Genomic DNA, 24,972 nt, shown 5'->3' with positions numbered 1-24,972 from the left:
CATCGGGGGTTGTTGGTCACCTCCATGACCAAAGCCCTTCTCCCCCGATTGTTCAGTTTGGCCAGGCGGCCAGCTCTAGGAAGAGTCTTGGTGGTTCCAAACTTCATTCATTTAAGAATGATGGAGGCCACTGTGTTCTTGGGGACCTTCAATGCTGCAGTAATGTTTTGGKACCCTTCCCCAGATCTGTTCCTTGACATAATCCTGTCTTAKTGCTCTACGGACAATTCCTTCGACCTCATGGTTTGGTTTTTTGTCTGACATGCACTGTCAACTGTGGGACCTCATATAGACAGGCGTGTGCCTTTCCAAATCATGTCCAATCAATTGAATTTACCACAGATGGACTCCAATCAAGTTGTAGAAACATCTGGAGGATGATCAATGGAAACAGCTCMATTTTGAGTCTCATAGCAAAGGGTCTGAATACTTATGTAAATAAGGTATCTGTTTTTTATTTTTTATTAATTTGTGTGAAGTATTGTGTGAAGATTGATGAGGAAAACAACAGTTGAGCTAATGTAGGCTAAWGAGATTAGCATGAGGTTGTAAGTAACAAGAAAATTTCCCAGGGCATAGACATATCTGATATTGGCAGAAAGCTTCAATTCTTGTTAATCTAACTGCACTGTCCAATTTACAGTAGCCATTACAGTGAAAGAATACCATGCTATTGTTTGAGGATAATGCACAATTTTGAACATGACAAGTTATTAATAAACAAATTAGGCACATTTGGGCAGTATTGATAGAAAATTTTGAACAAAAATTAAATAGTTCATTGGATCAGTCTAAAACGTTGCATGTACAGTGCTGCCATCTAGTGGCCAAAATCTAAATTACACATGGGCTGGAATATTACATTATGGCCTTTCTCTTGCATTTCAAAGATGATGGTACAAAAAAATTACAAAATAATGGTTGTTTTTTTCTTTGTATTATCTTTTACCAGATCTACTGGGTTATATTCTACAACATTCCTTTCACATTTCCACAAACTTCAAAGTGTTTCCTTTCAAATGGTACCAAGAATATGCATATCCTTGCTTCAGGGCCTAAGCTACAGGCAGTTAGATTTGGGTATGTCATTTTAAGCGAAAATTGAAACAAAGGGGGCGGATCCTTAAGAGCCTCTAGCTAGAGTGCCCACCCTGATATTGAAATGGATTGAGTCATACCATAGACAAAACATTTTTTACCCGATGCTTCTCTTCTTGGCACCCAGCATTAAAGAGATGGATAGGGGGTAAGGCCCTGCGATAGACTAGCGTCCTGTACAGGGGTTGTACTTGTATATCAAGCTGCCCCACACTACAGAATCAGGAGATAGGTTCCTGCCCTATGGGCTGTTCTGGCTCAGACTAGGCTTGTTGAAGTCAAATGAAATATTATATAATAATGTCATGACATAACAATAATCACTTTCACTTTTCACAACCATTCTTTAGTATTTTTTTTWGTACCATCATCTTTGAAATGCAAAACAAGGGATAAGTTATTTGCCAACTTAAATAACTAAACCTGATCTGTCTGACTGCAGTAGAGTTCATTTAAATACCCCATACATGCAGTACATTTGGAAAGTATTCAGACCCCTTGACTTTTCCAAATGTTGTTATGGTACAGCCTTATTCTAAAATTGATTAAATCGTTTTTTTCCCTCATCAATTTACACACAATACCCCATAATGACAAAGCAAAAACAGGTTTTTAGAATTTTTTGCTCATTTATAAAAAATAAAAACTGAAATATTACATTTATATACTAAGTATCAGACCATTTACTCAGTACTTTGTTAAAGCACCTTTGGTAGCATTTACAGCCTTAAGTCTTCCTGGGTATGACGCTACAAGCTTGGCACACCTGTATTTGGCGAGTTTCTCCCATTCTTTTCTGCAGATCTTCTCAAGCTCTGTCAGGTTGGATGGGGAGCGTTGCTGCACAGTTATTTCAGGTCTCTCCAGAGATGTTCAATCAGGCTCAAGTCCGGGCTTTGGCTGGGCCGCTCAAGGACATTCAGAGACTTGTCCTGAAGCCACTCCTGCATTGTCTTGGCTGCGTGCTTAGGGTCGTTGTCCTGTTGGAAGGTGAACCTTCACCCCAGTCTGAGGACCTGAGCGCTCTGGAACAGGTTTTCGTTAAGGATGTCTCTGTACTCGATCCTGTTTAGTCTCCCAGTCCCTGCAGCTGAAAACATCTCACACAGCATGACGCTGCCATTACCATGCTTCACTGTAGGGATGGTGCCAGGTTTCCTCCAGACGTGACACTTGGCATTCACAGAAAGAGTTCAATCTTGGTTTCATCAGACCAGAGAATCTTGTTCCTCATGGTCTGAGAGTCTTTGGGTGCCTTTTGGCAAACTCCAAGTGGACTGTTATTTGCCTTTTACTGAGGAGCGGCTTCCGTCTGGCCACTCCACCATAAACTTCTTCCATTTAAGAATGATGGAAGCCACTGTGTTCTTGGGGACCTTCAATGCTGCAGAAATGTTTTGGTACCCTTCCCCAGATCTGTGCCTCAACACAATCATGTCTCGGAGTTCTACGGACAATTCCCTCTACCTCATGACTTGGTTTTTGCTCTGACATGCACTGTCAACTGTGGGACCTCATATAAACAGGTGTGCCTTTCCAAATCATGGCCAATCAATTACATTTACCATAGGTGGACTCCAATCAAGTTGTAGAAATATCTGAAGAGTGGTCAATGCAAACAGGATGCACCTGAGCTCAATTTCAATTCTCATATTAAAGGATCTGAACGCTTATGTAAATAAGTTATTTCTGTTTTTTGTTTAAAATACATTTGCAAAAAATTCAAAAAATCGGTTTTTGGTTTATCATTATGAGGTTTTGTGTGTAGATTGCAGAGGATTTTATTTTATTTAATCCATTTTAGAATAAGGCTGTAATGTAACAAAATGTGGATGAGTCAACGGGCCTTAATGCTTTCCGAAGGCACTGTATTTTAAACTGACTACTACACTTTTTATTTGAAATGTGCACAGTTTAAACATATAATGGTTTTAAATCTAGAAAAAAACTCTGAGTGGGTTGACCTGAAGATCAAACCAATTCAGGGCTAAAGAAGGATTTCATAAAACTGAAACAATGTGCTATGCTCAGCCACAGAGTAGACCAGAACCCTCAGTCACCAGACATATTTTTTGATCCTATAGGACAGGTATTCCCATACTGGGGTATGCGCAATACCGTCGGGGGTACGCCAAGTAAAAATGTGATTTAAAATTATTATTTGTCAAATACAGGTAGCCTAGTCAAATAATTAACATCCAATCACATTAACCGTTACTCTCTCGTGGGAAACCTTCACACTTGCTCAGACATTTAGAAATGAAACATGACAATTAAAAAATAAGCCACAGGAGGTTTTTGAGCGAGAATAAAGACAACTTTCGAGTAGGAAGACATGTTTAAAAGCAACAGATACCTTCAATAAGAAGGGGCTAGAAGCGTCTTATATGGTGAGCTACCGAGTGGCTAGGACAGGCAAGCCCCATACTATTGTGTAGGACTTAATTCTTCCTGCTGCCACGGATATGGCTGGGACAATGCTGGGGGAAAAGGCCGAAAAAACTATACAGACAATGTCTTCATCAAACAACACTGTTTCACAACGCATCAGTAACATGGCAGGAGTTGTTTTGAAACAATTACTGCTTCGCATACAAGCCAGTGAATTATATGCGTTAAAGCTGGATGAGTCAACAGACATGGCGGGCCTGGCACAGCTCCTGGTACATGTCTGTTACGTTTACGGGGGGGGTTAATTAAGGAGGACATCCTCTTCTGCAACCCACTGGAAACCAGGACAACATGAGAGGATATTTTTTWAAGTACTGGACAGCTTTGTGATATCAAATCGACTTTGGTGGTCAAGATGTGTTGGTATCTGTACTGATGGCGCAAAAGCCATGACCGGGCGACATAGTGAAGTGGTAATGCGCGTGCAAGCAGATGCTCCCGACGCCACTTGGGTACACTGCAGCATCCACTGAGAGGCTCTTGCTGCCAAGGGAATGCCTGACAGCTTGAAAGATGTTTTGGACACTACAGTGAAAATGGTTAACTTTGTTAAAGCAAGGCCCCTGAAATCTTGTGTATTTCTTGCATTATGCAATGATATGGGCAGCGACCATGTAATGCTTTTACAACATACAGAAGTGCGCTGGTTATCAAGGGGCAAAGTATTGACAAGTTTTTTTTTATTAAGAGAAGAGCTTAAAGTTTTCTTTACTGAACATAATTTTCACTTGTCTGACCGCTTGCATGATGACGAGTTTCTCACATGACTGGCCTATCTGGGTGATTGGGCTCTTTTCTATCTGCATTAACAAGGACAACACTCAGGTCTTTCCATCATTGTATGATTTTTTGTGTGCAAATTAACTCAAGCTTACGGACAATGTCAAATGTCATATATCGAAGCACCTGCGAGTTGGGTGCGCAATTAGGCAGGTACTTTCCTGAAACGGACAACACAAACAACTGGATTTGTTATCCCTTTCATGCCCAGCCTCCAGTTCACTTACAAGAGAGCCTCATCGAAATTGCAACAAGCGGTTCTGTGAAAATTGAATTTAATCAGAAGCCACTGCCAGATTTCTGGATAGGGCTGCGCTCAGAGTTTCTTGCCTTGGCAAATCGCGCTGTTAAGACACTGATCCCCTTTGCAACCACGTACCTATGTGAGAGTGGATTCTCGGCCCTCACTAGCATGAAAACTAAATACAGGCACAGACTGTGTGTGGAAAATTATTTAAGACTGAGACTCTCCAATACAAGCCAACATTGCAGAGTTATGTGCATCCTTTCAAGCACACCCTTCTCATTAACCTGTGGTGNATTGATTATTATTATATTATTATTTGTGCCCTGGTCCTATAAGAGCTCTTTGTCACTTCCCACGAGCCGGGTTGTGACAAACTCACACTCATTCTTATGTTTAATAAATGTATCGTATAGTGTGTGTGGCAGGCTTACAATGATGCCAAAAAACAACATTTGAGAGTGCGCTGACCCTGGTGCTAGAGGGGGTACGCAGCTGGAGGTTGAATGTTTGAAGGGGTACGGAACTATAAAAAGTTTGGGAACCACTGTTATAGGAGAACTTGGCCACATCCCCTGAATGTGCTGATGGAAAGGTTCTATCATTGTCACAGAGTAATTTGCTAAAAGTAGTCTGCCTGAGACATCCTTCCATGGTGGGCTACAAATCATGTCATTAAGCATGGCCAGGAGATAACACTGGGGGGGTTCAAGACCTGAAATGTGGTCTCTGGGTATTTCACAACACGGATTCTTCATGCGAAATTCCTTGAAGGGACTGAATTTAGTCTGAGTCCGGATGCAATTCAACTAGAGGACTGTYCCTTTACAACACACAAGGTGAACAACGTTGAAAGCACTGTGTGAGGACTGCCYATGTTTCGAATAGATCTTAAAACAAAAATGCTTTCACACATCTGGAGTACGTATTCTTCTTCACTGTTGTTTTTGTGAGATTATTCACTTACAGTCAGAACTAGAGACTTTGTCTCTGCTTGCTTGCAGGGTGTGGGTTGAGTGAACCTCTTAACTAATCACACCCAGAGCGGAAGGAGTGCCAGCAGGGTGAATGACAGAGCCCCAGACAGCATGGGAAATGCTCGATAGTTACCCCTCTCTCACACCATGGTGGTGTGACTTCAAAAGAGTGGTCACATGACCAGGGGTAACCACAGAGCGCTCACAAACAGGCACACTCGGACACTCCTTTCTCTGGTATTTTTTTTACTTTAGGTTGTCTGCTTCTCCTCTTTCAGCACTCCATACAGCATGGGGACTTGTCAGTACTAGCCTGCCCCCACCTCTCTATCTCCTCACTGCACTCATACACGCACGCACGCGCAGGCACGCACACACACACACACAAACACTTCAAAAGGCTACTCTAATCCAAGCCACTGGAGATAATCTCAATGCTTTATGACTCCATGGATGGGGGGTAAAACTTCCTCCATCTTCTTTATTACCTTGTGATGAGCTTGGCCTTCAGTTTGTCTGTTTGTCTGTCTGTCAGGAGGGATGTGTTTCTAAAGGCCTATTTACAAACAAACCTGGGCCTAACCCATGTCTGGGGACCAGGAGACCTTCATCCTTATCCAACYTCAAGTTCAGATGTCAACCACAGGCAGTTACTGTAGTACAAAATGGCCCCATTACCTCTGGCCCACTCACACTAGTTGTGGGGTAAGTTGAGTAATTTTTTACATTCAGCATCACTCCGTGAAGCAAAATATAGTATTCTTTCTAACAAAGATATCTACATACAGTATATTTCAGGATGTTGTGTATCCCTGGAAATAATCAAATATCATGTAAACATTACAGTTTTGAAAACAGCGCTTTCAAATAAAGGGTAAGGGCTAAACGTAACCCAAGTGTGGGGTAAGTTGAGCCGCGGGACAGGGTAAGTTAAGCTGCCTACACATTTCTGTACTTAATGAAAAACTACCACTACCTTTTTAAACCATGTCTACCTTTAGTTCCCAAACACAATGCAACACAGTCACAATACATTTTTGTCTTTTAATCATTTTAAGCATATTTTATCACCTAACATACACTTTGTACTTTTTTAGAACAATTTTAACMATTTTAATTATTTTACCTAACTTGCTAACACTTTCTCCATGTGGTTTCTTCCATCTCAGACTCAATGAAATGAAGACCTCTTCCTAAATATTTGGTCAAATTATTAATTGTGTGTATGGTTTACTAGAAACAAAGGTGGCTCAAGTTACCCTTTGGCTCAACTTACCCCACTCTCCCCTACTGATATAACACTCCATCTGTCTCCATCAGTTACACTGTGTTTCAATGAAATATCACATACCATATAACTTCCTGCTTATACTGTATATTGGCAAGTGTATAAAAGTACAGAACATTGTCTACAACCAGCATCAGCAAACCTCTAAAATCTACAGTTTGGCTTTGGGCTATTTTAGGGGAGGTGGAGGCAAAAACCTTGAGAAGACTCCAGTACAAGCAGGGGGTCTTGGTTTTGTGTGCGTAATATTGTTCCACCTCTTTCCTGGAATTAATCACTCACTCACACACACACACACACACACACACACACACACACACACACACACACACACACACACACACACACACACACACACACACACAGGATGACAGCTTTCCAATGAGTGCCACCTGGCCAAACCTCTCAGATGGGGTCCTAATATAAAATCGCTATGAGAACCAGCTCCAAGGGTTCACAGCCCTGGGAGGATGCCAAGTCACCTGACACTCCTCCGCCTTCCTCACACCAGCTCAGGTTTTTTTTCTCTTTGGCTGGAGCTCTGAGTGAGTCTCCACCTCCTCCCACCCCCCAGAGCTCCATAAGAGGACTCTGCTGTTAACCCGTTAACCCTTTCTGCTCTAAATAGCACAGAGATTGACTGCATCACTGACCCACTGTAACCCCGGCTCACAGCCTACTGGTTTAAGGCTTTAGACTGGGTTAGGCTAAAAGGAAAGATAGGGAACCATTGACAGTCATTAGTCTGGCCCTGGAGCAGGATCTTCTCTGCTGATCTGCCCTGGTTTTGTGTGGTAAGGAGTAGGAGGCATCAGGCCTTGACCATTAGTCCATTTCATCTGAACATGATGTCATAAAATACAGTGCATTCGAAAAGTATTCAGACCCCCTCCCCTTTTCCACATTTTGTTACATTACAGCCTTATTCTAAAATGGATTAAATACTTTTTTCCCTCATCAATCTACACACAATATCCTATAATGAGAAATGGAAAACAGGTTTTTAGTCATGTTTGCAAATTTATTACAAATAAATTATTCAGACACTTTGCTATAAGACTCGAAATTGAGCTCAGGTGCATCCTGTTTCCATTGGTCATCCTTGAGGTTTTTCTACAACTTGATTGGAGTCCACCTGTGGTAAATTCAATTGATTGGACATGATTTGGAAAGGCACACACCTGTCTATACAAGGTCCCACAGTTGACAGTGCATGTCAGAGAAAAAAAACAAGCCATGAGGTCGAAGGAATTGCCCGTAAAGTTCCGAGACAGGATTKTGTTGAGGCACAGATCTGGGGAAGGGTACCAATGTCTGCAGCATTGAAGGTCCCCAAGAACACAGTGGCCTCCATCATTCTTAAATGGAAGAAGTTTGGAACTACCAAGACTCTTCCCAGAGCTGGCCGCCCAGCCAAACTGAGCAATCTGCGGAGAAGAGCCTTGGTCAGGGAGGTGACCAACAACCGGACGGTCACTGACAGAGCTCCAGAGTTCCCCTGTTGGGAGAACCTTCCAGAAATACAACCATCTCTGCAGCACTYGACCAATCAGGCCTTTATGGTAGAGTGGACAGACTGAAGCCACTCCTCATTAAAAGGCACATGACAGCCCGCTTGGAGTTTGCCAAAAGGGCACCTAAAACATGAGAAACAAGATTCTCTTGTCTGATGAAACCAAGATTGAACTCTTTGGCCTGAATGCCAGGTGTCACGTCTGGAGGAAACCTGGCACCCTCCCTATGGTGAAGCACGGTGGTGGCAGCATCAGCGGCAGGGACTGGGAGACTAGTCAGGATCGAGGGAAAGATGAACAGAGCAAATTACAGAGAGATCCTTGATGAAAACCTGCTCCAGAGCCCACAGGTTCTCAGGGATGGGTTCACCTTCCAATTTCTAAAAAACTGTTTTTGCTCTGTCATTATGTGGTATTGTGTGTAGATTGATGAGGGGAAAAACAATTTAATCAATATTAGAATAAGGCTGTAACGTAACAAAATGTGGAAAAAGTGAAGTGGTCTGGAAACTTTCCGAATGCACTGTATGTCATCCTAACCTTTGGTAGATGAGTTCATGGTCTGATTATAGGTTTATATTGATTTCTTCATTCCAAAAATGAGGAAGGGTGGATACACACATGTGACGCAATAGGAGAGATATTTTGAGATTCGTTTGAAATAGACCATTATCATTTTGGGGAAGCAATATAGCCGTTAAAGGCCCAGTGCAGTCAAACTGATTTTCCTGTGTTTTATATATGTCCACACTATGAGGTTGGAATAATACTGTGAAAGTTGTGAAAATKGTGATAATGCCATTTTAGTGTAAGAGCTGTTTGGAAAGATCACCTGAAATTTCAGCTTGTTTTGTATGGGTGGAGTTTTGGCCTGCCTGGCGACATCACCATGCGGTATAAGTTAATAGACCAATAACAAAGAGAGTTTCAAACCTCACTGCCAATAACAGCTAGTTGTCAGGTTACATATCTCTCCCATTAGACTATTTTTGACTGCTTTAGTTGAAAACAATCACAGTAAGGTACTTCATTTTTACACAGAGATGATTTGATATTGAGATAAAAACGGCTGCATTGGACCGTTTTAATATACACTTGAGAAGAACATTCATTAGATGTTCAACAGTCCTCTCTTACCCATGTCGTCCTCATGGTAGATGATGGAGTGGTGTTGTGTGGGCTGGYTGGTGTATCTGTGGACGGGCTCTATGTAATACGTTCCATTGGCTGTGAGGACAGAACCCTCAAACTGGCCCTGGATGACCGAGCCGTGACAGGAAGATCCCTTCTCATCTGGTGAGAAACAGACAGGTGGGAGTTAGCGAGAGATGGAGGGGGGAGAGAGACTGATAGGCAGATTGAGGGGAGGCAGGCTACAATATGTTGGATTATAAAGCCACGAATCCCTGAAGTGTCATATACCTTCAAGTTCTCCAGAATATAGATGGGAGAGGTCTGCTGTACTTGATATATTTTCAGAGAAGACTTCAAAAGGCTCTGTGAATCCCGTCGTGTCTCGCCTCAAACGCAACCGGAAGGTCCTACAGTAAACAATCGTGTGACACAAAACACAAAGAGTGAAGCAAACATTGAAAGAAGTGTTGACAATTATATACTCAATTGGAAAGGAAATTAAACAGCAGCTCCTGGGCTTGTGTCCAGTACCTGAGAAAAGCTCTGAAGTCCAGCTGCAGTGTCTGGTCCTGAGGCTGGGTCTCTCGTTTGGCACGCCGGTGTCTCCTGTGTAAGGCCTCACGATCATAAGACAAGCCTTCGTAATGCCTTATGAACGGGCTAATACCATTCAGAGCTCCTAGAGAAGTTGACATAGAAATGACAGAGGAAAGTTTAGATACAGTGGCTTTATCTTGTCTGGTGTGAGAACTGTGTTAACCTGCTTTGTGACGTAATCAAAAACATTTTCCAGAAAACTGCACAAACAATGCTTAAAAGACTTAACAGCTTCTACCCCCAAGCCATAAGACTGCTGAACAGTTCATCAAATGGCTACCAGGACTATTTACCTTGACCCCCTTATTTTATTATTATCTATTACTATGTTTAGCACTGACTCGCTTGCACAGGCTCGATGTACAATCACTGGACTAACCTCACACTCAAAACACACACGCACACACATGCATATTGACGCTACACACACACACATACATTCACATTCCTTCCCACTCTTCACATACACTGCTGCTACTCTGTTTATTATCTATGCATAGTCACTTTACCCCTACCTACATGTACATGTTGCCTCAATTACCTTGACTAACCCGTACCCCTCCACTTTGACTTGGTACCGCTACCCCTTGTATATAGCCTCGTTATTGTTATTTTATTGTGTTACTGTTGTTGTTTTTTGCACAAATTTCGTACTTTTAAAACTCTGCATTGTTGGTTAAGATCTTGTAAGTAAGAATTTCATACCTGTTGTATTTGGCGCATGTGAAAAATAAAAATGTGATTGATTTGATAATATAACAACGTTTGAGAGGGGCAAAACAAACAATGTCTATAGATAAATGACCTACTGTAGGGAAGTGATGCACGGAACTGGGGCTTACTTTGTGTAGAGGCAGGCATTATGAACATTTCTCATCCATTTCAACTTTGCCATTCAGATTGTGTTATAAATATCAGGCATTTCCCTATTTCTAGTAGGCCTATGGACAGCAGATAAAAGTGACATAATTTCATCATAACAACAACTTCCCCATTATCGTGCTACATTGTTTTCTCCTTTGTCAAAGATCATGCCAAACAGATGGTCAAGGGCTTACACACACTGTCCATATAACACTCACACAAAGCTTCCATAAAGAATATCTCATATCATATCTAATCAAACAAAACACAGCATTAACAAGACATGGAGGCCTTTGTAGCAATGTAGTCCTATGTGTTTGTTGGCCATTGCATTACACAGAGGACAAGCTCAGGCAGATCCCCTGTCTTGTCTGATAGTTTCAAGCTAAGGGTAGGCCACCGAACCCCCCTGCATCGCGTGACTTGTCACACCTCAAAAATAACCTAACAGTGTCAAGTGTCACACAGGAAATAAAAGCCATTCTACCTGCATTGGGTCCGCCCGAGTAGATAAGCAACATCAGAAGGCAGTATTGAGGTGTATTCATGATGTCTTCTGTGCTTCCTTCCTTTCTGTCTCTCTCTCTCGCTGCTTACCTGTGGTCTCCTCACTGTGGAATGTGACTAGATAGCTGCTCATGCCATGACTTACCATTGGAAGATAGGAACACACACAGTCCAAGGCAAATTCAGACTTGTTGTTATACAGTTAGGGAGTCCTTTAAAATATATGCAAAAAATATATGCAAAAAAACACATTTCCAATTCACACATGCGTATTAACACACACTTGTACATGTGTGAAATAGGACAAATATAAGCACCCACCAAATTATTATATATTATTTAAATATAATTAGTGAAGACGAATGTGTATTAGGTAACAGTGGTTTCACAACAATGGTGTTACTGTTTCATAGAGGTAATGATAAAGGTCATAAAAAAAATTGTGGTTGGTACAGTCACAATAACACGAATTGGGGTGAGAAGTTACCATTATCTTTATTTAGGMTAGTTGTATTAGATAATGTTAGCTGGAAACTCCCCTTGGAGACAGTGATAGACTGATTAGCCTATAGGCATACTTCCCCCACAAATTAGATCTATTTGGAGAATGTTTTATAATAGACAATGTGTTATATTTTGGGGAGCAATATGGAACAAAAGTCAAGATATTCTGATTGAAAGACGGTCATCAGACTTATATAAAGGGAAGTAAAAACCCATAAGTTAAAAGCAGTGCTGTCACGTGTGCTCCCTCTCCGGGCTCTAGGTCACCAGGCTGCTTGTTATGGCGCACACCTGTCACCAGCGTTTTGCACATCTCTGCATAATGACACTCACCTGGACTCCATCACCTCCTTGATTACCTGCCCTTTATACAGTTGAAGTCGGAAGTTAACATACACTTAGGTTAGAGTCATCAAACTCGTTTTTCAACCACTCCACAAATTTCTTGTTAACAAACTATAGTTTTGGCAAGTGGGGTTAGGACATCTACTTTGTGCATGACACAAGTCATTTTTTCAACAATTGTTTACAGACAGATTATTTCACTTATAATTCACTGTATCACAATTCCAGTGGGTCAGAAGTTTACATACACTAAGTTGACTGTGCCTTTAAACAGCTTGGAAAATTCCAAAAAATGATGTCATGTCTTTTTGAGTCAATTGGAGGTGTACCTGTGGATGTATTTCAAGGCCTACCTTCAAACTCAGTGCCTCTTTGCTTGACATCATGGGAAAATCAAAATAAATCAGCCAAGACCTCAGAAAATAAATTGTAGACCTTCACAAGTCTGGTTCATCCTTGGGAGCAATTTCCAAACGCCTGAAGGTACCACGTTCATCTGTACAAACAGTAGTATGTAAGAATAAACACCACAGCCGTCATACCGCTCAGGAAGGAGACGCGTTCTGTCTCCTAGAGATGAACGTACTTTGATGCGAAAAGTGCAAATCAATCCCAGAACAACAGCAAAGGACCTTGTGAAGGTATTGGAGGAAACAGGTACAAAAGATATCTATATCCACAGTAAAACGAGTCCTATATTGACATAACCTGAAAGGCCACTCAGCAAGGAAGCTGCTCCAAAACCGCCATAAAAAAATCCAGACTACGGTTTGCAACTGCACATGGGGACAAAGATCATACTTTTTAGAGAAATATCCTCTGGTCTGATGAAACAAAAATAGAACTGTTTAGCCCTAGAGACCATCGTTATGTTTGGAGGAAAAAGGGGGATGCTTGCAAGCCGAAGAACACCATCTCAACCGTGAAGCACGGGGGTGGCAGCATCATGTTGTGGGGGTGCTTTGCTGCAGGAGGGACTGGTGCATGTCACAAAATAGATGGCACCATGAGGCAGGAAAATTATGTGGATGTATTGAAGCAACATCTCAAGACATCAGTCAGGAAGTTAAAGCTTGGTCGGCAGGTAGCCTAGTGGTTAGAGCGTTGGACTATTAACCGGAAGGTTGCAAGATTGAATCCCCGAGCCGACAAGGTAAAAATCTGTCCTTCTGCCCATGAACAAGGCAGTTAATCCACTGTTCCTAGGCCAGCATTGAAAATAAGAATTAGTTCTTAACTGACTTGCCTAGTTAAATAAAGGTAAAATAATAATAATACAATTAAGGGGTCTTCCAAATGGACAATGACCCCAAGCATACTTCCAAAGTTGTAKCAAAATGGTGTAAGGACAACAAAGTCAAGGTATTGGAGTGGCCATCACAAAGCTCTGACCTCAATCCTCTAGATAATTTGTGGGCAGAACTGAAAAAGTGTGTGTGAGCAAGGAGGCCTACAAACCTGACTCAGTTACACCAGCTCTGTCAGGAGGAATGGGCCAAAATTCACCCAACTTATTATGGGAAGCTTGCGGAAGGCTACCCGAAATGTTTGACCCAAGTTAAACAATTTAAAGGCAATGCTACCAAATTCAAATTGAGTGTATGTAAACTTCTGACCCACTGGGAATGTGGGAATCATTCTCTCTACTATTATTCTCACATTTCACGTTCTTAAAATAAAGTGGTGATCCTAAGTGACCTAAGACAGGGAATTTTTACTAAATGTCAGGAATTGTGAAAAACTGAGTTTAAATGTATTTGGCTAAGGTGTATGTCAACTTCCGACTTCAACTGTATGTCACTCCCTTTGGTTTCTTCCCCAGTCATCATTGTTTCTGTTTCTGTATCATGTTGGTGCGCTGGTCATGTTTCTTGTTGTGTTCGTTTATTTATTAAATGTATTCACTCCCTGAACTTGCTTCCCGACTCTCAGTGTACATCGTAACAAGTGCGATACACTGAGTATACCAAACATTAGGAACACCTTCGTAATTTTAAGTTACACCACCCCCTTTTGCCCTCAGAACAGACTCAATTCTTCAGGGCATGGACTCTACAAGGTGTCGAAAGTGTTCCACAGGGATTCTGGCCCATGTTGACTTCAGTGCTTCCCATGTTGACTTCAGTRCTTCCCACAGTTGTGTCAAGTTGGCTGGATGTCCTTTGGGTGTTGGACCATTCTTGATACACACGGGAAACTGTTGAGTGTGAAAAACCCAGGAGCATTGCAGTTCTTGACACACTCAAACCGGTGCGCCTGGCATCTACCCTGTTCAAAGGCACTTACATATTTTGTCTTGCCCATTCACCCTCTGAAAGGCACACACAAAATCCATGTCTTAGTTGTCTCAAGGCTTAAAAATCCTTCTTTAACCTGTCTCCTCCCCTTCATCTACACTGATTGAAGTGCATTTAACAAGTGACAATCAATAAGGGATCATAGCTTTGACCTGGATTCACCTGGTCAGTCTGTCATTGAAAGAGCAGATGTTCCTAATTTTGTACACTCAGTTTATAAGGAATAGGGTGCCATTTGGGATGCACCCATGGACGTCACCAGTTCTAATAAATGCAATCAGTTGAGGGATTCCTCACGAAACTAGAACAAAAAAAGACCATCTGGGGTTTTCATAGACCTCCTTTTACTTGCAAATCCACTCATTCAATTAACAAACGTGAAAGTTTTCAGTTGAGGAAACTTCAATGGAGACATTCCCATCCCAAACGGAACAAGGCAACCCAATGACTGGACAGAACTATGGTGCACTCTCAGTCATAAAGGGTCAAAGCCAGGTTCCTATATAAGAGATTACACACAGCAGGATAACAGTTGCTTTAAATCATATTTTACTGTAATGTGTTTTCATTTGGATGTTGTTCAGTAGGCCCTGCAGTGCTGCATGACAAACTGGCTACAGCTGAGAAATGCATCTCCTCCGGCCACACTGTGATGACACAAGCCAGACACCAGCACTTCATCTGGTCTGAGGTATGCACATATTACCTCAATATGAAAGGAGAGGTGGAAGAGTGCTAAGACAAGCACTGCATATACGTACCTAGAGGGGACACAGAATCGAACTGATCTAAAAATCACAATTAATACAAGTTATTGTAAATGGTAATAGATGAAGAGCAACTGCTGAACATGACATTAACTATTTTCATGCCAGGGACACAGAGGAGCTAATCATGGCAGTAAGAATAGTAGCCAGACAATGTCTTGTGTCTGACACTGAAATGAAGACCTAAACCCTAATTCCACTTCTTGTCTGATCTGGTTTACCTCCAGAGAAACACAGCTGTCACGACTAGAGGTGGGCTCCTCCAGGTAAATATTTTGCTCTTTACGGCTATATTATAGGGGCATCATACGAAGAAAGCTAGATCTACTCAGGGTTTTCTAAAACTAACCAGCTTCAGTTAGTTTCACATTCCAGCTTAGGTTTCATCCGCACTACAACAGCGGACTACGACAGCGGATATTGCTTGACCGCCTGCGTGTGTAAGTCACACATGGCTAGTCGAACACCAAACTCTTAATTGAGACAATACTGAAACATAAATCCATGGGCAAGTCAGTGTCACATTTAAAATTGTGCCGAAATCAAAATGAAGGAAAAGTTATCTTGCAAATTCAACAGGCTATGTTGTGAAATAGGCTTTTTGAAGTGCTCTTTTTTCTTATCGTTAATGCCATCTTTAACATCTTATTCTTTTTTTTACACAAAAAAACATTTGATTCATAAAATATTTWATCAGTTCCTCAAATGAAGGGGACGATGTCGCAATTCTTGTGAGAGGGAGAGAATCCCATTTCATTGGTCATCAACTCAGGTCCTAGACACTTCATTCAAGACAAACGGAGTTAGTCCTGAGTTAGCCTGTCACGGAGCAGGTTAGTTCTGAAGGATTCGTTGCAATAGAAATTTACCTGACTAAAATGTGAGCCACATTCGTATGACCAGTTATCCTGTGTTGAACTCCGAACTGACCAAAGTTTGAGTTAACTTCTCAAACCTGAATCATAGGATACCCTTTATCTCTCCTGCTGCTGTTCCGCTCCCTGACAGACTCCCCCAAATCACCCTGCCTTAAACCGATTGGCCAGGGTTGAACGGCCTGATGTGAAATATGACATCACACACCCATCCCACCCACATGTAACCACGTGACCTCAACATTTCATGAGGTCTCTAAAGTTGTAAATGTACGGCTGTCTAGTCCGATATGGAGTCTTTAATAGTCAGCCCTAGGAAAAGCCAAGATATAGAGCTCTCTTCTCTCCTCTGTCCCTGCACACTCAGCCTTTAGTTCTAATCCCATAGGAATAATATGTTTTTACCACGGGTATCAATGGTTCAAACTAACTTTGTGAGCTTTTTTGGTTGCTAGTGAAACTAATTCAAACCAACATTAGATGTGACATTTGACCCTGCAAATGAGCGGTATTCAGAGACAAAGGGTCGGGAGTGATTAGTGAAGACTATGCCCTAGATTACTTGGATCTCCCTGGGTTCGTAGGTTATGGGAATTATCAAACCACCTTCATCTTTAGACTTACCCAATCCATCTATTAACCCCTTTAGTTCATAACCCACTTCATAAAATGATTCAATACAGAGAAGCCCATCGATTTCATGCCTTTAAACCAAATAATGTCCACACTGATGTGTTCAACAAATTGCCTGTTGTTCTCATGACACTGACATAGCTCAACAGACAACCATTCTAATTAATGTACAGGGCATTCAGAAATTATTCATTTTGCTGTGTTTTACACATAATACCCTAAAATGACAAAGTGAAAACATGTTTCGAAATTTTAGCAAATGTATTGAAAATGTAAATTAAATATTTCATTTATATACAGTTACAGTCAAAAGTTTTGACACACCTACTCATATCAAGGGTTTTTCTTTATTTTTACTATTTTCTACATTGTAGAATACCAGTGAAGATATCAAAACTATGAAATAACACATATGGAATCATGTAGTAACCAAAAAAGTGTTAAACAAATCTGAATATATTTTAGATTCTTGAAAGTAGCCACCCTTTGCCTTGATGACAGCTTTGCACACTATTGGCATTCTGTCAACCAACTTAACTTGGAATACCTTTCCAACAGTCTTGAAGTTCCCACATATGCTGAGCACTTGTTGGCTACTTTTCCTTCACTCTGCGGTCCAACTCATCCCAAACCATCTCATTGGGTTGAGGTCAGGTGATTGTGGAGGCCAGGTCATTTGATGCAGCACTCCATCACTCTCCTTCTTGGTCAAATAGCCCTTACACAGCCTGGAGGTGTGTTGGGTCATTGTCCTGTTGAAAATCAAATGATAGTCCCACTAAGCACAAACCAGATGGGATGGCGTATCGCTGCAGAATGCTGTGGTAGCCATGCTGGTTAAGTGTGCCTTGAATTCTAAATAAATCACAAACGGTGTCACCAACAAAGCACCCCCACACCATCACACCTCCTCCTCCATGCTTTACGGTGGGAACTACGTATGCCGAGATCATCCGTTCACCTACTCTGCGTCTCACAAAGACACGGAACCAAAAATCTCAAATATGGACTCATCAGACCAAAGGACAGATTTACACCGGTCTCCATTGCTTGTGTCCATTGCTTGTGTTTCGTGGCCCAAGCAAATCTCTTCTTATTGGTGTCCTTTAGTAGTGGTTTCTTTGCAGCAATACGACCATGAAGTACTGATTCACGCAGTCTCCTCTGAACAGTTTAAGTTGAACTCTGTGAAGCATTTATTTGGCTGGTAACTCTAATGAACTTATCCTCTGCAGCAGAAGTAACTCTGGGTCTTCCTTTCCTGTGGCGGTCCTCATGAGAGCCAGTTTCATCATAACGCTTGATGGTTTTTTCAACTGCACTTGAAGACACTTTCAAAGTTCTTGAAATTTTCCAGATTGACTGACCTTCATGTCATAAAGTAATAATGGACTGTCATTTCTCTTTGCTTATTTGAGCTGTTCTTTCCATAATATGGACTTGGTATTTTACCAAATACGCCTATCTTCTGTATACAACCCCTACCTTGTCACAACACAAATGATTGGCACAAACGCATTAAGGACAGAAATTCCACAAATTCACTTAGAACAAGGCACACCTGTTAATTGAAATGCATTCCAGGTGACTACCTCATGAAGCTGGTTGAGAGAATTCCAAGAGTGTGCAAAGCTGTCATCAAGGCAAAGGGTGGCTACTTTGATGAATCTCAAATATAAATTATACTTTGATTTGTTTAACACTTTTTTGGTTACTACATGATTCCATATGTGTTATTTCATAGTTTTGATGTCTTCACTATTATTCTACAATGTAGAAAATGGTCAAAATAAAGAAAAACCCTTGAATGAGTAGGTGTGTCAACTTTTGACTGGTACTGTCGGTATTAACACCCCTGAGTCAATCCTTTGTAGTAACACATTTGGGCATGTCTGTATCAGCTTTGCACATCTGGATTTTGGAATTTTCTCCCATTATTCCTTGTAGATTTTCTCAAGTTCTGTTAAGTTAGATGGGGAGAGGCGGTAAACAGCAATCTTCAAGTCTTTCCACAGATTTCCATTAGGATTCTAGTCTGGGCTTTGGCTGGGCCACTCAAGGACTTTCACATTCTTGTTATGAAGCCATTCCACTGTTGCTTTGGCTGTATGCTTGGGGTCATTGTCCTGTTGGAACGTAAATCTTCTCCTCCAGTCTAAGGTCATTTGCACTCTGAAACAGGTTCTCATCAAGGATTTGCCTGTATTTGCCTCCATTCATTGTTCCCTCTGTCCTTAGTAGTCTCCCTGCCTCTGAAAAGCATCCCCATAGCATGATGCTGACACCACCACCATGCTTCACTGTAGGGATGGTGTTAGATGGGAGATGAGCTGTGCCTGGTTTTCTCCGGACATAACGCTTTGCAGTCTTGCCATATCATGAAAAAAAAAATCTACCAGTCTTTCACATGCCTTTTTGCAAACTCCAGGCGTGCTGTCATCTGCCTTTTTTTAAGAACTGGCTTCTGTCTGGCCACTCTCCCATCAAATCCAGATGTGTAAAATGCTGTACAGACTGTTGTCCTTCTAGCAGGTTCTCCCATCTCAGACAAGGAACATTCTAGTTTTGTCAGAGTTTGCTCAGTTGGGTCGGACAACCAGCTCTAAGCAGAGTCTGGGTTGTTCCATTTTTTTCAATTTCCCAATGATGGAGACCACTGAGCTCTTGGAAAATTTCCACACTCTAGAAATTGTTTTATACCCTTGCCCAGATATATGCCTCATCACAATTCTATCTTGGAGATCTACGGACAGTTCCTTGAACTTCATGGTATAGTTTCTGCTCTGACACCTTATATATACAGATGTGTTTCTTTCTAAATCATGTCTAAACTATTGAATTTGCCACAGGTGTACTCCAAGGAAGTTGTAGTGACATCTCAAGGATGATCAAAGGAAATTGGATGCAGCTGAGCTCAATTTGGAGTGTTACAGCAAAGGGGTATAAATACTTACGCAAATTAGATATTTCTGTATTTAATTTTCAATAAATGTGCAAACATTTATAAAAACATGTTTTCACTTTGTCATTATGGGGTATTGTGTGTAGATGGGTGAGAGAACATCAATGTAATCCATTTTGAATTCAGGCTGTAACAACAAAATGTGGAATAAGTCATGGGGTATGAATACTTTCTGAAGGCTATGTATGTCAGTCTGGGGTCCATGTATGAAAGTCAATAGTGCAGGAGAGCTCAAGTGTAACCAAGGGCCAACATTTTGACCCATTTCTGTCCATTGAAGCCCATTCAGGCTGCAATCATAGAATAATGGAACGTGTTAGACTCTAGACTGGCCACCAATGTCCCATGTGCCGCAGGCTGCTACCCCTGCCATAGTGAACTATTTTCAAGATGCTTCAAAGATTGGGAAAGGTGAAGGTATATGGGTTGTTCCACGAAATGAGTGCCTTTGTGTCCCTTTGATATTTTAAGTAGAATTGTGCACAAATATTGCATTTTAAATGCCTGTTATATTAAATGAAGTGCCCTTTAATATTGAGCACTGCATGGAACATTCAATAAATCCRATTTTTTTTTAAGAACTGCTAAAGTGCCAGAAATGTACCTCTGTACACCCTCTGTAACTACTATGAAGATTTTAACAAATTTTAAATCACCCAGACATTTCTCGAAGGTGTAAAGTCCTAGTTATTTTGTTGCTTTGACAGTCATTTCTGGCGATTATTATTTATTTCRTGCGATTGGTGATTCATTTTAAGGTCGACCCTGTTATATGAACTGAACTTTAATTTTAACATGGTGAAACTATTCCTTTTGACTATTCCTTTTTTTTCAGAAGAAACATTTAAAATCTTATAGTCAAACCCTAGTGTCAAAGCAGGTTATACTCTTTTAGGCAATTTTCTGGTGTTTTGTGGTGGAAAACTGAGTGGGTCGAGCATAACACGTGAACCCTGTTACCCATAGATAGGCTAGAAAAGCTTGCATTCAATTGCCCTCCCTGTTGCACACAACAAGCTTCCATTCCATGGCTGATTTAAGATTAAATCATCAACCCTGTTACTTTACTTGGCACTTAATAGGCACTCACTATAGTCATTTTTTTATTTATTTAACACCTCTTGAGATAGGAAAGTATGTTTTTTATTCAGTTGAACGTGATCTTTGTGACAGAATGTTAAAATTAGGTGAAAACAAGTTTTTCTTCCTACCAAGTTACACTACTCAAAAGGCACCCACCCAATTGGTGGAACGGCCCATATCGTTTCACTACTCCCAGTTCTAGAGGGGAGAAAGCCTGATAGACATAATGTGTGTCAATAGACCCACATTCCCACCACTAAGAGAAGATTATCTGTTTGAAAAGTCATATCCTCCATGAGACCTTCAGGTGCAATCAATTCTAGATGTAACCTTGGGGGGTAATGGCAATGGAAAATAATTTGAATCCAAATGTGGTATTGCATCGCCCCCTGCTGCAAGCTTTGGGGAATTAAAGTATCTTGAGTGCAGAAGACCCTCTTTGAGGCAAGCATGGTATTTGGGAAAGGGCCATCAGTTGCAGCACTGCAGCCAAGAGACCAACACTTCAACAGACACAAGGACATTCATGCTAGAGGCATCCCAAAACAAGAGGATAGGCAAGGACTTCTAGGTGGGATGTTTGAAGTAAACATTCAGTGGCTATCTCTACTGATTAGGAACTGTCCGTGATCAGCTACTTAATATTAGAAACAGCATGCGATAGTCCTCTGGGGATATAAAATAAAGTACAAATGACCTTTCTAGCCTATTTCAATTTTCTGTGTTTTGTTAAATAATCAATCCTTGAATGGCAGATGTTTTTCTTAGAGGAGAAAAGCCTAAACACGTCCTTGTGTTACCCGACATGTATGGGTTCCAGGGTATCTGCAGCTGGGTGAAGCTATGACTAATAATACTTACAATATAATATTATTATCAATATCACTCACAATTCCTATTACATATGTCATAATACCATAAAACAAGATAAGATTAACGTCTGAGAAAACTCAAGAATGTTGTAAGAAAAACATGCCTGAGAAAAATCTAATACAGTAGGCCTATGTCCTGAATAGGGTTGCAAATTCATCTGTAATTTACTGTAATCTTCAATAATTGTGGTCATTAACAGAAAATCCATGGCATTCTACCGTAACTTTGGTCATTTATACTTGAATAACTTTAAAAAAAAAAATTGTTTATATTGTCCATGAGTTTCTAGTAGATAGACCATATGGTTCAAGAGAAAATAGCCTAATTAAACTTCTTATGGCTGCAATCCCGTTAACAGGATGATATGACAACAGCCAGTGAAAGTGCAGGGCGCCAAATTCAAACAACAGAAATCTCATAATTAAAATTCCTCAAACATACATGTGTCTTATACCATTTTAAAGGTAATCTTGTTGTTAATCCCACCAAAGTGTCCGATTTCAAATAGGCTTTTCAGCGAAAGCACCACAAATGMTTATGTTAGGTCACAGCAAAATCACAGAAAAACACAGCTATTTTTCGAGCCAAAGACAGGTGTCACAAAAAGCAGAAATAGAGATAAAATTAATCACTAACCTTTGATGATCTTCATCAGATGACACTCATAGGACTTCATGTTACACAATACATATATGTTTTGTTCGATTAAGTTCATATTTATATCCAAAAACCTCAGTTTACATTGGCGCCATGTTCAGAAATGCCTCCAAAATATCCGGAGAAATTGCAGAGTCACGTCAAATAACATAAATACTCATCATAAACGTTGATGAAAGATACATGTTTTACATAGAATGAAAGATACACTTGTTCTTAATGTAACTGCTGTGTCAGATTTCAAAAATCTTTACCGCAAAAGCACAATATTCAATAATCTGAGAACAGCGTTCAGCCACTAAAAGGAAGCCATACAGTTACCCGCCAAATTGTGCAGTCAACAAAACTAATAAAAAGCATTATAAATCTTCACTTACCTTTGCTGATCTTCATCGGAATGCACTCCCAGGACTCCCACTTCCACAAGAAATGTTTGTTTTGTTCGGTAATGTCCATAATTTATGTCCAAGTAGCTACTTTTGTTAGCGCATTTAGTATATAAATCCAAACGCTCGTGCAGGTCCAGGCGAACTTCGGACGAAAACTTCAAAAAGTTATATTACAGGTCGAAGAAACTTGTCAAACTAAGTATAGAATCAATCTTTAGGATGTTGTTATCATAAATATTCAATAACATTCCAACCGGAGAATTCCTTTGTGTCCATAGAAGTAATGGAACGCAAGTCGATATCATGTRGAATGCGCGTGACCAGGACCTGGCTCTCTGCCAGACCACTGACTAATTCCCCTCTCATTCAGCCCCACATCACAGTAGAAGCTTCATTCAACGTTCTACCGACTGTTGACATCTAGTGGAAGCCGTAGGAAGTGCAAACAGATCCATATCCTACGGTGTTTTCAATAGGCGATGAGTTGAAAATCGACCAACCTCAGATTTCTCACTTCCTGGTTGGATTTCTTCTCAGGTTTTTGCCTGCCATATGAGTTCTGTTATACTCACAGACATAATTCAAACAGTTTTAGAAACTTCCAATACTAATAATAATATGCATATATTAGCAACTATGACTGAGGAGCAGGCCGTTTACTCTGGGCACCTCTGTGCACCTTTCATCCAAGCTACTCAATACTGCCCCTGCAGCCATAAGAAGTTCATGAAAAAAGCATCTATTTTTAATTAACTCTGCAACTCTTCCAACTATTGTTTTCAACTCTCTAGAGACCGCAGTAGCGGTAGAGATACTCTTAATGATCGGCTATGAAAAGCCAACTGACATTTACTCCTGAGGTGCTGACTTGCTGCACCCTCAACTACTGTGATTATTATTATTTGACCATGCTGGTCATTTATGAACATTTGAACATCTTGGCCATGTTCTGTTATAATCTCCACCCGGCACAGCCAGAAGAGGACTGGCCACCCCTCATAGCCTGGTTCCTCTCTAGGTTTCTTCCTAGGTTTTGGCCTTTCTAGGGAGTTTTTCCTAGCCACCGTACTTCTACACCTGCATTGCTTGCTGTTTGGGGTTTTAGGCTGGGTTTCTGTACAGCACTTTGAGATATCAGCTGATGTACGAAGGGCTATATAAATAAATTTGATTTGATTTTGATTTGATTGACTTTTTTCACAACTGCCACCAGTTTGATGCCGAAACATTAACAAATACATATTAACATATAAAAATAAATGCAAGTTTGTAAAACAAATATATAGATTATATTTAATGTTGAAACCTTCATAACACCAATGGTATTCACTAAGTTAATGGTTAAAATTTAGGATAAGACAGCTTTGTCATTCTATTTTTTTATATTTTAAAATCATATTATTCAATGATTTCATATCCTGTATGTTACATGTGATAAAGCCACACAGAGGGCCAGAGATTGTTAGACATCTGTGATAATCTGAAGTACCCAAAATGGCCACTAGATGTCTTGTGAAAGATTACATAAAATCCTTGAAAAATACACATGTTAGTTTACTGGTAAACTTCAAAAGTTTTCAGTAATATACCCTCCTTTGCAACCCTAGTCCTTATTTACCTTACACTAGACCTAAAGTAGTCAGGGTGGAGTTATATAATTTCCTTCCATTTTTCTGTTAAAATTATGAGTCTGCAGTATTAATCAAATTACTCTCTTCCTCAATACAGGTGGCTGCCATGCCCTGGCCGATTTGGACAACATGTGCCACCACACAAACTAGAGTTAACTTTCATTAACAGGGTTGGATAGTAACCTGACATGACAATTACATTTTAAAGGACACTTTCCCACTTGTATAGGCCATGCCATGTTTCTTAACAGTGGCCATATACATAATCTAGTTGTCTCGTGTAAACGTTGAGGGTGCTGTTACCATTCTTCTTTCTGAATGAAATWGATAATGAAATAAATTTGAGACTGAGGTGTGATTCAACACAGACATGCACCTTGTTCAAAACAACCCAATTAAGAGACCAGTGTCAATAAACCGTAGATCTGGCTTCATAACATCTTTAATTACGTTTTCAGTCCTGCTGGTAGATCTATGTCTCTGTACACAAATGTTATGTATG

The 24,972-nt window shown here is 40.7% G+C and overlaps 1 protein-coding gene across 1 annotated transcript in view; it reads right to left on the bottom strand.

The window, feature by feature from the left end:
* si:ch1073-396h14.1 (disintegrin and metalloproteinase domain-containing protein 10) overlaps positions 1 to 11,706 on the bottom strand; it is a 68,766-nt gene extending 57,060 nt beyond the window's left edge. The window contains 4 exon segments of the mRNA XM_023971803.2: positions 9,490 to 9,645; positions 9,775 to 9,893; positions 10,018 to 10,165; positions 11,435 to 11,706. Of these exon segments, the coding sequence (XP_023827571.2) occupies positions 9,490 to 9,645; positions 9,775 to 9,893; positions 10,018 to 10,165; positions 11,435 to 11,495 (484 nt within the window). The 5' untranslated portion in view covers positions 11,496 to 11,706.
* Positions 11,707 to 24,972: the final 13,266 nt, after the last annotated feature.

Source organism: Salvelinus sp. IW2-2015, linkage group LG26 (genome assembly GCF_002910315.2).
Source record: "Salvelinus sp. IW2-2015 linkage group LG26, ASM291031v2, whole genome shotgun sequence".
Classification (NCBI taxonomy): domain Eukaryota; kingdom Metazoa; phylum Chordata; class Actinopteri; order Salmoniformes; family Salmonidae; genus Salvelinus; species Salvelinus sp. IW2-2015.
The sequence above is the reverse complement of the archived record's forward strand: the minus strand, read 5'-3'. Positions and strand labels throughout refer to the sequence as shown.